Here is a 12,378-nt window from a genome sequence, read left to right as displayed (position 1 = left end):
AAGAGTGCGGGGCTCCAGTTCTGATGCTCCTCTATGATGGTTTCCTTAGCGCAAACTCGACAGTTGTCTTTTAAGGGTCCACGCCGTGCCAGCGAAGTACTGCGCAAGCGTGTTATTCCAGAAAAGGAAAGCTTGATCTTCGAAACACATCAACATCAACATGTGACAGAAGCAAAGAAGTGGAAAACAGCCAACCACGAGGCTCGAGTACAAAGAAACATTTGGCTGGATTGGGTATGCTCTGCTGAAGCTGAGGTCACATCACCAGCTGTCAATCTGCAAATGTAGGTAGGTAGATGGAGTATCCCATTTAAGGAAATTATCTTCATCGAGGTGGAAACCGTTGGGCACTGCCGAAAGGTTGTCCGATGGGGCAGCTTACACAGTAGCCCACTGGCCATTTTCCATTTGGTGGTATTCGGTGTGAAGTTCCTCGGATGAACGACAACACATAAATACTTGATGCAATAGTTTTACCTAACTGCCAGGTCAAAATCACTGCTATACTTATCATCGCTTGTCATCACCTCAATTCATTTCTTTAGTCACCACAACCATCCTTCTGCTGCCTTGACCTACGCCTACAACACCCATCATCATGGATGACGCCCTTACTGTCATGAACCTCTTCAGCACGACCAACATGGGTCTTGCCGGAAGATCCCAGGTCGACCCTGCCATTCTGGTAGCTCTGTTCGGGATAGCGCAGGTTATGGGGGCACCCATTTCGACCTTTGGAACTCCGAAACAAGATGTCAACGTGATCACTCTCCAGAACAAACTGAATACCGCCGGCACTCAGCTTCGGGAGATCCAGGACAGCTTGAATCCCATAGTGTACCAATGCGGCAAGGACGTCATCGACAAGCTCGAGATGGCCATGACCAAGCTCTACAGGCTGGCCGTCTTCATCCGTGGCGATTACGACAATCGCGAGCCGGACACCACCCAGCGAGATGAGCTTCTCGAGCAGGCCGTCCAGGCATTCAAGGAGGTCGAGGACCGTGCGCAGGGCGGCTTGGAGAAGGTCGGCCAGCTCCACGCCCAGGTCATGGAGATTGAGAACATGGTCATCAACCCGGCCAAGCAAGATATTGACCTTTTGCTCGAGAACAACGACAACGAGTTGAAAAACGTGCAAGGCCAGATCGCCAACGCTGAAAAAAGCTTCAGTGTCCTGCAAGACAGCATAAAGAAGCAGTCGCAGGCAGTCAGTCGTCTTCATGACAAGATTTCTAGCAGCAAAGATGCTAAGCTGGCCAGCGATATCTTTGTAAGCATACCCGTCCATGGACCTTTTTCCCTACTTTCTTCCTTTTTCTTTTTTTTCTCTTTTCTTAGTAAATGGCCAAAAACTAACCAACGTACCGACGCCCATTGTTTTTATAGTTCTCCATCATCACCCTCGGCATCGGCAACGCCATCAACAAGGGCCCACTCGACCCCTTCCACCTACAACGCGAACTAGACGAAGCCAACCGGCTCTTAGAAGATGCCCAAAGAAAGTACAAAGAAGCATCAAACGAGCTGGACAAGTTGCGGGTGAAGCGCACGACGTTGGACACTCGACTGAGCGCCGCGAAGCAGACCGCGGCGCTCATCCCAGGAGTCTCAACGTTGGCAGACACCACCAACACCAACTGCATCATGCTGCAGCATCGGTTTGGGCCCCTCAAGGACAGATCAGCCCAGCTGTTGCTCTCGGTGGGAAAAATCCAGTCAGATGCCACGGTGACCAAGGCCCTGGCCTACAGCAAGAAGGAATTCGCTGTTGGGCTGCTGGAGATTTGCAGGGACTCGCTCATGGATCAGGCGCTTCTGGATGAGGCGACTATGATCAGGGATGAGGTGATGAATGAGTACGGGGCCGCTATCCCTGATGAGGTTCAAGAGATGTCTTCTGAAACTTCTGAGAGGATGAGTCTCGTTGTTACGGTTCCCAGTATCCGTGCCTGAATGACAGACGGTAACTGGGGTTGTTTCTTGGATTTGTTTGGGTTCCCTCAAAGTTAGCAGAACGTAAAGTGTAAGTCAGAACACACCACCCCTTTCTCATAGCAAGATACATCATGAGACGAGACATTATCTTCTTTTGATTTTTTGATGAGGACACTTTGTCGCCCGAGAATCCTCGTGAGCATGATGCGCAGCCCATGAGGCTCAAGTGCATCGACATCAGACCCTCATGAGGACCACCGAGAAAAATTAAAACGCTGCCAAAACAAAACCAAAAATAAAGAGAGAAACAAGATATGCCTTGATCAATATCATGGAGAACGAAATCAGGAAGAGAAAAAAAGAAGGAAAAAAACATACAACACCAGGGATTCGCTGGTCGTCACCGACCCAACTACTAGTCTGGCCCTCACTGGCTTATCTATGGGAGAGCGGACGGGATCCCGAGTTTTCCAGTGGGTATGGTCGTATGTGCTAGTTTATAGAAAACAAAGGGCTTATCAAGCTGCTGGGATCCAAGAAAGGGACTGGACCTGAAAAAAGTTCAAGAGTCTAACCCAATATTGAAGCCATATGGATATTACTTGGACACCCATCCAAAAGCCACCACCTACCTGACAAGACACTCGAATAATACACCGTAACGGCGGGCTTCTTTGAAGTTATGCTCATATTCATGTAATGTACAATTACCAAACGCATTTACCTACCCTGCTACCATCTATGTACTTGTTTTGTACAGCCGTAGAGACCTGCGAGAACAACAATAACATACAACCCGCCTGACTCGACGATACCCATCTGCCCTATCCACACACGAACTCGTTGATATGTATAATTGCTTCCCTTCTCTGTGTCTTTCTGTCTTTCTGTTTCTCTCACAAAACAGAGAATATGCCCCCCATCCTCCTGAAAGCTAGGTACCTATGTAGATGAATGACAAATACAAGTAAGGACGCTTTTGTGGTGTTGTACATGATAATCATCACTTTGACTAAATCAACTCAAGTCCATCAAGTCAACTTGCGCCCCTTTTTCATCTTTGTTTTCGACACAAAGTTCCACAGATCAACGACAACAACGGCACCATAGCGGAGAATCACACCAACAATAAAAGCAACGCAGGAAAAAAGAAACGGTCAGCCAGCAAGACAAGACACAACACGCAAAACATCCAAAGGCCACTCGCCCCTTTGGCTTCCTTTTTGAAAATTCGTTGTACTTTTTTTACTTGCAATTCTTCGCTGCTGCCTTTCTCTCTCTTTTCATTTCTTACTGCTTCAAGAAGAACCAGCCAATTTTTTTGAAATGCTACCACCCAGTCACACCCCTAGTGGCTCGCTTTCACTCTTGGTTATCTTGCCCTCCGCCACGCCCTCCACAACGCCCTCCTCATCTCCTTACTCGGGTCGCCTCTCCACTTTCTTTCTTTCTCTCTCTTCCTGGGTCTTTGGCTGTCACTTTGCTCTCCCTCAAACCCCCCACCAATCTTGAACCTCGGCCCGCGTCGTCCCAGCCCCTGACCTCCCTGACCCCCCTGTTGCTCCTCTCGCAAAGACGGCCCAGTAGACTTCTAATCATCATACCTCGCCGCCTCCCTTTCCGCCTCCAGCCTCCTCATCCTCTCCTCTTCATCCTCCATCGAGATGGCGACCACTTCTCCTCTTCCCCTAGCCGTCCTTCCACTTTCTTTTCTTCTGCTCTTCGACTCCCGCTCTTCGTCCTTGTCGCCGCCGCCGCCTCGGCTTTCCCGACTTCGCTTGCTACCCACCAGACTAAAGCTCGACGCAAGACTAGCCATCCGTCTCGTCTCCTTGAGCAGACGCTCGCGATCACGAGCAGCACGCTCGGCGGCATGCGGGTCTAGAGAGCCGTTGGCTGCTGGTCCTGGGCCAGCGGCGGCATTGTTAGAAGCAAGGGAGGAGCGTCGGTCGAGGTGGGCGTCCGCAGCATCGGCATCGTGGTTGTTGGAAGAAGAAGACTTCTTGGACGAGCGATGTCTATCCGAGCGATCCCTATCTCTCTCCCTGTCCCTGTCGCGATCACGATCACGCTCATCTCTGTGACTGCGATCCCTATCTCTGTCGCGGTCTCCTCGATCGCCACGGTCACGATCGCGACGGCTGCTGCTGCCGTGACCGCTTCCTTCCTTACGGTCTTTGCGGTCGGAACGGTCGCGGTCGCGGTCTCGGTCCCGGTCGCTGCGATCCCGGTCACGATCGTCACGGTGGCTGCGACCTCCGCTGTCTCTGTTGTCCCGGTCGGAACGGTCACGGTCGCGACGGCTGCTGCTGCTGTGGCCTTCCTTGCGCTCCTTGCGGTCAGAACGGGACTCACGCTCTCTGTCGCGCTCCTTATCGCGGTCTGAACGGTCGCGGCGCTTCTCCGAGTCACGCTCCTTACGGCTGCTGCGGTGGGACCGGCGGGATGACTCTTCGCCGGCGACACCGGAGGCGGGAGGGGATGCGGACCGGGAACGTTCCTGGTTGCCGCCTTCTTCGTCGGCTACGGTGGTGGAGGTGTGCTTCCGCCTGTGTCTTCTGCTGCTGCTGGAATGGCCATGTTGTTGATCGTCGCCATCGTTGTTGGTTCCTTCGGCGCCATGAGCGGCGTCAGCGCCACCGGGACTAGCGGAGCGCTGACGTCTTTCTCTGCGTCGGTCACGGTGTTCCTTGCGCTCATCGGCACCGGGGGAATATGATCGTTCACGACGATCTCGGCGCTCACGCTCTCTGTCCCTATCTGAACGCTCACGGTGGTAGTAGTCCCTATCCCTGTCATCTCTTCCGCCGTGGTAGTCATCATCCCTATCTCGGGACCTAGACCGGCCTCGGTCGGCGGTCGCGGAGGGACTGGCAAACCGCGATCCATGATGGGACGAACCAGGGCCGCCGTGACCAAAGGAGTTTGGTGTTTGCGCCTTGTTCTCATTATCTACCCAGCCTCTAGCTTGGAGATGTTTGATACTGGTGTTGGGAAGTCCTCTTAGCATGGCCTTGGGACCCTTGGGCGCATTGGCGGGCACATCTGGGTTGACGGGCGGGGGCTGGGGAGGTCCAAGGGGCATCATGCCACCCATGGCTCCGTAACCATCACCTCCCATAGTCATGCCAAATCCTCCCGGACCGTTCCAGCCGTTGGTGAAGCCCATGCTGCCGCCGAAACCGCCAGGTCCCATAAAGCCGGGGCCATCACCGGGGTACATGCCTTCAGGGTCGCCGTTCATGTAGCCATTGTGAGCGTATGCTTCATCACCTTCAGCGCCGGCATCGGGGTTTGTGGCATCACCGTTGGGTGCGGCGGTGGCATTCTCGGCATCACCATCAGTCTCAGCAGTAGCAGGAGGTTTCGCTTCACCGTCAGCTCCTTGAGCATCTTGTTCAGCAGCAGCGTCGCCATCTTCGGTCTCCTTCTTTCCAGTGTCTTCGCGCAACGAGCGGCCAAACTCGTCCACGTTCGGGTCAGCACTTGCAGCACCCTCGCCTTTGTTCTCGTTGTTGCCATCTTGGGAAGCGCCACTGACGCTGCCGCCAGGGAAACCGCCGTTGTGCATGGAGCCACCCATGCCTGCCCCGTACTGTTGGTTCGGGTAGTTCTGGTCTCCCCCATAGTTGCCGCCCATGCCCATCGGACCGTTCATGCCGCCCATGTTGCCGTAGCCGTTGTTGTAGCCACCACGACCGCCATAGCCGCCACCGTAACCGTAGCCTCCCCGGCCACGTCCTCTACCGCCACGGAATCCGTATCCACCCCGGCGATAGTCATTGAACTGGCCGTTGCCATAATTACCTGAATTGAAGTTGCCTTGTTGGAAGGAGCCAGAGTTAAACGAGCCATAATCACCATTGCCCATGCCAGAAGCATTTGGATGATTGAAATTATCTTGGCCGACATTCCATGATGACTGCTGCCCGTTCCAGTTATTATTCGATTCATTGCCGCCTGCGCCGCTAAATCCTCCCATTCCCATGTTCATGCCGCTCATGCCCATGCCAGAAAAACCCCCGTTCATGTACATTTGCTGCATCGCGCTCATCGGATCCATGTTCATGCCTGGCATACCTGTGTCGTGGGTGGTTAGTTATCTGGTGTGTTTTGGAAAAGAGGAACACATAACAGGGCGAACTCACCCATCATTGGAAAGCCATTCTGCATGGCCATCATCATTTGCATTTGGTCGAAGCCACCGCCAAAGTTCATGGGGAAGCCGTTCATCCCGAATCCAAATCCTCCAGCGGGCTTTGGCTGTACATCGTCGCCCTCGGCGTTTTCTTCATTCTCTTCGCCGTCCTTTGTCTCTTGGGGATTTTCGGCCGCGTCGCCCTCCGCTTCGGCAGGCGTTCCGTCGGCTGCTTCTTCCTCGGCAGCATTTTCGGTAGGGTTTTCGGTAGCCTGTCATCTGGTCAGTGACCCGTGGTCATGGCCAGCAATATCTGACCGATTTTGCTTACATCTTGGTCGGCTTCGTGGTCCGCCGAGTCAGCACCTTCTACCTTGGGAGCTTCTTCTCCCGCTTGACCCTCGGCTCCTGCATGTTCGTCTCCGGCACCTTGCTCAGCAGCCGCCGGCGCAGGCTCTTCTGGCTGCTGCTGCTGCTGCTCTGGTGCGGAGGCATGTTCCTCAGGCGCTGAATCGCTGGGCAAAGGTAGCTGTGGTGCCGTGGTAGACACAGGTGTCGATTCAATGGGGGTAGGAGGGGCTGACTCCTTGGCGCGTGCGTCTTGCTGCTTTTTTAAATATGTCTTGAGGAAGACTCTAATGGTGGTCCGTAGAGACTTGTGCGGTTTGGCGTCTTCGGCCGAAAGCGGCGAGTGTTCGCATACGGGGCAAGAGGTAGGTAGTGTTGACCGGCAGTCTTCGCAAATGGTTTGTTCGCAGCAGGGCAACCTGAAGGCATTCGCAGCCAATCTACTGCAGATGGCGCATTTCAGTTTCGCCGGGATATCTTCTGGGCTCAGAGTTCTATTGTAGTCATTAGCATACCTGCCACAATGGTGCATTTGAAACAGAGCCTTCCGGGAGATGGCGGGGTAGGAGAGACGAACCTGATGACCTCGGCGAGAGCCTCTTCTGATAGCGCGGCCGCCATTGCGATTTCCTGCACTTCAACAACCTAGGCGCAACCGGCCTCCTAGAGACAGAGGAGGTGTAGGAATGAAGAGTCCAAGGACATGGAGAGGCGCTCGTTGGCGTCCTGTCTTCCAAGAAAGCTATTGAAATATCGCTGAGTGATGTGATTCGCGATGTCTTTCGTATCAAATGCTGCTCGGTGGTGTTGCTTGTTGCGAAAAAAAAAATGCAGGCCGGAGCTCACGTTGCCGAGCCCACGCAGGCTTAATGAGGGGCCTCAAAGGTTGAGTGACGAGGCGCAAATGTCTCTCAATGCTCACAGAGTACAGTTTCGAGGTCGCTCTGCCCAAAAGGCCAATCCGTGAGGTGAGGTGAGAATCTTGCTGCTGCTGCTGCTGCTGCTGCTGCTGCAAGTTGCAGTTGCAGTCTACAAGTCGAACTGAAGTGGAAGTGACTGGTGGTGGTGTGTCGCGTTTTCTCGGCGCTCAAACCGAATTGGGGCGGGATGCGATTTTTTGGCGGGTCTTGGCGCACGTGCCTCCACTGTCTAACACCCCACTAACCGCTTAGGCAGGTTCGATAGGTGGGAACTCCCGTCTCTGGGCTATTATAGAAGGTCGGTACGTACGGACCACTTCCATCCCTTCCATGACGATGTAGTGTACTAGTAGAATAAACATCTTGCCTCGCAGCTGGCCTTGAGCACGAGTGAGTGTAGCACGGGCGTAGTCTCGAGGCCGTGGCCAGCACAATAATAGCATGTAGCAGTAGCCGAGGCTATTGACCAAGAGAACGATAAGGCCGTTCACCAGATCAAACGAGTTGAACACTTGTCTTATTAGGCTGTAGTTTGTGGGGAAGCCATTCACGCAATTCCCATGTATTGGTGATGATGGGTTTAGGCGCATTGAAGGTAGGCACTGACTTTTCACCCAACCGTACCTAGTGATTTAGTTAACCTTATCAATAGAATCAATCGTACTCGGCATGCCAGGACCACAAGGCTCGGATTCGTGACAAGTCCAACAAGGTTTCCGTATTCCGTCTTGTATTCATGATGTGACTTATCCACTATGTGACTATGGAAAAATTAAGAATACCAGCAAACTTGACCAACAGGCATCGAACCGCCCGCTCCAAGGTAAGGATATGTGACAAAAACTCCATTGGCCTGTTACTGCTGCGTCTGTAAATCGTGCTTCGATGATAAGATAGAGAAATCGGTAGATTGAAAGAAGAAAACAAGTATACTCCGTATGAACCCGCCCAATGTGACCACCCACTCCGTTAACCCGTCTGTAAAATGCAAAGCTCTGTTGTTCGTCAACCGGAAGATGGACGCCCTTATTCTCATCAGTGTCCCACTCCGCAGCCACTTCTGGTGGATATCCGCACCGCCCGTTCAATATCTTCTCCAAATCCTTCCTTCCCTTCATCCATCCATCCATCCATTCATCCATCCATCGTACCTTAACAGGCGCAACCTTCCTTTGCATCGAGATCCCGCGGCCCGTTAAGGTTGACCCTCTGCTCTTCTGTGCGGCTGACACCGGCATGCGAGGCACCAGGCCCACGCGCGCTCTTCAACGACGTCTCGGGGATGGCGTTTGCAATGGCTGTGAAAACCTCAGTAACGTTATGTCCGGTCTTGGCCGAAGTCTCAAAGAACAAGAGACCCTCCTCCTCGGCGTATGCCTTGGCCTCGTCCGTCGAGATCTTGCGTGCGTCGCCCGAATCCTCCGCATTGTCGTCGCCACCTCCGGAAGCCTCGGCAGAGCCGGCCGAGTCGCTGGTCAGATCCAACTTGTTGCCCACGAGCGCGATAACGATGCCGGGAGACGCTTGTCGCTGGAGCTCGGCGACCCAGTGCTTGGCCTTGATGAGTGAAGTAGGTTTCGTCAGGTCGTAAACGACAAGGGCGGCTTGGGCGTTGCGGTAGTACATGGGCGCTAGAGAGGCGAAGCGCTCCTGGCCTGCTGTATCCCAAATCTCGAACTTGATCGTCCTCGTGGGCAGGTTGCACTTCTGGGTTAGGAAGGCGGCTGCAAAAAAGTGTCAGCTAAACTGGTGCAAAGAAAGTCGTCATGACTTCAGGAACTAACCTCCTATCGTGGGCTCCTTGTTCTCTTGAAAGTCATTGTTGACGAATCGGAGGACGAGCGACGACTGTGGAACGATTTGTGTTAGGCATGTGTTTCTCGAGCATGGTGGTTTTGGAGCAGAAGACTGCGCACCTTTCCGACAGCAGCTTCACCTAGAAGCACCAGCTTGACGCTGCTGCTCGGCTTGGGCGCGTTCGTATCGGCCATTGTCGTTGAAGTGTATTGTTGCTACAAATCTGGGTGGATGGGTTGTGGAAACGGCGGGGCTTGCGGCAGCGAGCAACTACAGCAAGGGACAATAGCAAGAACGGCTATCTTTGATAATGCGACAGCGACAGAGCAGTGCAGTTGTGGAAGGGAGGACGTTGGGTGGCTGCCTGTTGGAAGACAAAAGATGTCTGAAGATGGATCGTTGATGGGTTGGGAATCGGAGTGAGGTGTGACGTGATAGGTAGACGGCAGCAATGAGAGTAAATGGATGGATGGAGCTTGTTCATTCAGTTAGTTCCCTTCCAGTCGGAAAGCCAGGCTCGCCGGGATCCAGCAGGCATTCGGTCGGGCCACGGGCAGGCGTCGCATGTCCTCGATGTCCCCCCTCGCTTGCGCTGTGAGTGGACTCCAACTTCCCCTCCATGCCAAGACTCATAGCCACATATGTATGCCTTTGTGAACCGTGCGCAATCTCGTGGCAGGCAAATTGGACTACAAGTACGTACCGCCAGCTGTAGCCCGGGGACTGGACTTCGAAAAGGTCCCCACTAAAAAGTTCACTTCGAAAATTTGGGGGCGTCAAAGTCGCAACGAAAGTCTTCCATCCTTTATGCGCCAGGATTGACTTTCCACCCCTTCGCCCTAGCATCTTCAAATCTAGCCCACCTCAAGATGCCTCGCCCAAAGTCAAAAGCGGCGAAAGCCAGAGTCACAGGCGCCAATACCGATCCCATTGTGCCTAGAAAGGGTCTGTTCGACGATGATGCCTCCAGCGAAGACGAGCAGGACGGCGGTGCCACCCTCGGTACCGCTGCCGACTTGAAGATCAATGAGGAGTACGCCCGCCGTTTTGAACACAACAAGAAGCGCGAGGAACTCCACCGTCTCGAGGAAAAGTTCAAGTCCAAGAAGGAAGGTGGGCTAGGCGAAGACGAGGACGAAGAGGACTCTTCCGAAGACGAGACCGAAGACGATGAGGGCTTCCTTGTCACCGAGGACCTCGACGCCGAAATCAACGCCACTCTAGAAGCTATCAAGAAGAGGGACCCCCGCATCTACGACAAGGAGGCCGTTTTCTACACGCCAATTGACGCCGACGGCCAGCCCGTCAAGGAGAAGAAGGAGAAGCCCATGACCCTGCGCGACTACCACCGCGAGAGGTACATGGCCGGTGACATCGGTGCCGACGAAGATGACGCGCCCAAGCCCAAGACCTATGCCGAGGAACAAGCCAACCTGAAGCAGAACATTCTGTCTGAGATCAATGCCGCTGTCGGCGAAGACGAGGAGTGGAGCGACGACGACGCCTTCATCAAGCCCGTCAAGAAGGAGGAGGCGCCTACCGAGAACGGCGTTCACCCGTCGCGCGCCAAGGCGATCGATCTTAACGAGCTCGACGTCAAGAACGCTGACAAGAACCCCGAGGAGTTCCTTTCCAAATTCATGCAGTCCAAGGCCTGGGCGCCCGCCGACGGCTCGCGCTGGGAGGCTTTCGAGTCGGACGAGGGTGAGGACAACTTCCCCGAGATGGCCGAGGAGTTCGAGCACGCCTACAACATGCGGTTCGAGGACCCCAACAAGAGCAACGAGTTGCTCAAGACGTACTCGCGTAACCTGGCCAACGCCAAGTCCGTCAGAAAGGAGGAGCTCACGGGCAGAAAGAAGCAGAGACAGCTCGAGAAGGAGCGCAAGGAGGCCGAGAAGAAGCAGCGCGAGGAGGAGCGTGCTCGTCTGCGCCGTCTCAAGATTGACGAGGCGGCCGAGAAGCTATCCAAGATCAAGAAGGCTGCCGGTCTCACCGGCAAGGAGCTGTCCGACGAGGAGTGGATGAAGTTCCTCGAGGACGCCTGGGACAACGACCGGTGGGAAGAGGAGATGCGCAAGCAGTTTGGCGAGGAGTACTACGCCGAGGGAGAAGGCGACGTGTCCGGCAGCGACGAGGAGGACGACGAGGACAACGAGGACGGCAAATCCAAGAAGAAGAAGAAGAAGCTGCCCAAGAAGCCCGAGTGGGACGACGATATCGACATCAAGGACATCATCCCCGACTTCGACGACGCTCCCGATGTTGTCCTTTCCGATCTAGACCTCCCCAAGCCCAACGGCGACGACCAAAAAGCCGAAGACGAGGACGCCGACCTCGGCTCCGACCTCTCCGCCGATGAAGATGAAGGCCGTCCCTCCAAGAAGCGCAAGACCACCGCCGACATCAAGAAGGAGAAGCAAGCCGCCAAGCGGGCAGCCAAGGCGGAACTAGCCAAGCTTGAAGCTTTGGTCGACACCAAGATGGAACTCGACACTCCTCGCGCGCTTTCCGCCCCCAAGGACAAGAAGTACAAGGAGAACCTGTTCCCGTTCCGCTACCGCGAGACTTCGCCCGTCTCGTTCGGCATGACGGCGCGCGATATCTTGTTGGCGCCCTCGGACGCCGCGCTCAACGAGTTCGCCGGCCTCAAGAAGCTGGCTACTTTCCGCGACGCCGAGAAGAAGCGCAAGGAACGCAAGAAGCTTGGCAAGAAGGCCCGTCTCAGGCAGTGGCGTCGCGAGACGTTTGGCAAGGAGTTCGAAGCGACTGGTCCTACCTTTGGGTTCGAGGCGCTGGACGAGGATGGTACGCCCCTTGGCAAGAAGGATGAGGGTGCGATTAAGCATAAGAAGAGGGGTGAGAACAAGGACAAGAAGAGTGGCGAGAAGAAGAAAGAGGAGAAGAAGGAAGAGAAGAAGGAGGAGAAGAAGGAGATTGCTGCTGGTGAACGGGGAGCGGATAATATCATCGAGGGAGAGAGGAAAAAGAAGAGGAAGAGAAGCAAGAACAAGAAGGACAGTGAGAAGGCTGAGGCCTAGAGTGCTTCGTTGCCACTTCGGTTGTCAGTATAGTTGGACAAGCAGTGGCGGTCACGTTTGTTTGTTCTGTTTAGGGTTTTGTATCGTTTAGTCTATTTTAGAAGGCGTATTGCATCGCGGTGTTACGGAGAAATCATACAAAGTTAGAATTAGCTATACCAATCCTCGATGCTTCCTCTCATCTCGGAGTTCATCG

At 54.2% G+C, this 12,378-nt stretch overlaps 4 protein-coding genes and 1 non-coding gene across 5 annotated transcripts; 2 read left to right on the top strand and 3 right to left on the bottom strand.

Moving 5' to 3' along the window:
* Positions 1 to 505: 505 nt before the first annotated feature.
* NCU06412 (hypothetical protein) lies at positions 506 to 1,956 on the top strand (the record flags this gene model as incomplete). Its single annotated transcript, XM_950861.2, has 2 exons — positions 506 to 1,273; positions 1,390 to 1,956. Exons 1-2 carry the CDS (start codon positions 599 to 601, stop codon positions 1,954 to 1,956), a joined length of 1,242 nt encoding a protein of 413 aa, XP_955954.1. The 5' UTR covers positions 506 to 598.
* Positions 1,957 to 2,309: 353 nt separating this feature from the next.
* On the bottom strand, positions 2,310 to 2,425 carry NCU15645. Its single transcript, XR_897846.1, has one exon. It is a non-coding gene; the product is annotated as a 5S ribosomal RNA (ribosomal RNA).
* A 392-nt stretch (positions 2,426 to 2,817) lies between these two features.
* On the bottom strand, positions 2,818 to 7,476 carry vad-4 (vegetative asexual development-4). The gene is made up of 4 exons (XM_950860.2): positions 7,002 to 7,476; positions 6,408 to 6,918; positions 6,087 to 6,348; positions 2,818 to 6,018 (listed from the first exon to the last, which is right to left on the bottom strand). Exons 1-4 carry the CDS (start codon positions 7,043 to 7,045, stop codon positions 3,530 to 3,532), a joined length of 3,306 nt encoding a protein of 1,101 aa, XP_955953.1. The 5' UTR covers positions 7,046 to 7,476; the 3' UTR covers positions 2,818 to 3,529.
* A 562-nt stretch (positions 7,477 to 8,038) lies between these two features.
* NCU06410 (GTP-binding protein YPT52) lies at positions 8,039 to 9,647 on the bottom strand. The gene is made up of 3 exons (XM_950859.3): positions 9,261 to 9,647; positions 9,129 to 9,192; positions 8,039 to 9,068 (listed from the first exon to the last, which is right to left on the bottom strand). Exons 1-3 carry the CDS (start codon positions 9,333 to 9,335, stop codon positions 8,497 to 8,499), a joined length of 711 nt encoding a protein of 236 aa, XP_955952.1. The 5' UTR covers positions 9,336 to 9,647; the 3' UTR covers positions 8,039 to 8,496.
* A 254-nt stretch (positions 9,648 to 9,901) lies between these two features.
* Positions 9,902 to 12,378, top strand: NCU06409 (ribosome biogenesis protein Kri1). The gene has a single exon (XM_950858.2). It carries the CDS (start codon positions 10,011 to 10,013, stop codon positions 12,180 to 12,182), a length of 2,172 nt encoding a protein of 723 aa, XP_955951.1. The 5' UTR covers positions 9,902 to 10,010; the 3' UTR covers positions 12,183 to 12,378.

The sequence above is a fragment of the Neurospora crassa genome, linkage group III (genome assembly GCF_000182925.2).
Source record: "Neurospora crassa OR74A linkage group III, whole genome shotgun sequence".
Lineage (NCBI taxonomy): Eukaryota > Fungi > Ascomycota > Sordariomycetes > Sordariales > Sordariaceae > Neurospora > Neurospora crassa.
Note: the sequence above shows the minus strand (reverse complement) of the source record. Positions and strands in the feature narration are given on the sequence as shown.

Bases quoted from the DNA above. Each gene is read 5' to 3' on its own strand.
- vad-4 (XM_950860.2), bottom strand. From the start codon at position 7,045: ATGGCGGCCGCGCTATCAGAAGAGGCTCTCGCCGAGGTCATCAG. The intron at 6,349-6,407 runs GTAAGCAAAATC...ACCAGATGACAG, and splicing joins ACCACGAAGCCGACCAAGAT to GCTACCGAAAACCCTACCGA. The intron at 6,019-6,086 runs GTGAGTTCGCCC...CCCACGACACAG, and splicing joins GAATGGCTTTCCAATGATGG to GTATGCCAGGCATGAACATG.
- NCU06410 (XM_950859.3), bottom strand. From the start codon at position 9,335: ATGGCCGATACGAACGCGCCCAAGCCGAGCAGCAGCGTCAAGCTGGTG. The intron at 9,193-9,260 runs GTGCGCAGTCTT...ATCGTTCCACAG, and splicing joins GTGAAGCTGCTGTCGGAAAG to TCGTCGCTCGTCCTCCGATT. The intron at 9,069-9,128 runs GTTAGTTCCTGA...ACTTTTTTGCAG, and splicing joins CAAGGAGCCCACGATAGGAG to CCGCCTTCCTAACCCAGAAG.
- NCU06409 (XM_950858.2), top strand. From the start codon at position 10,011: ATGCCTCGCCCAAAGTCAAAAGCGGCGAAAGCCAGAGTCACAGGCGCC.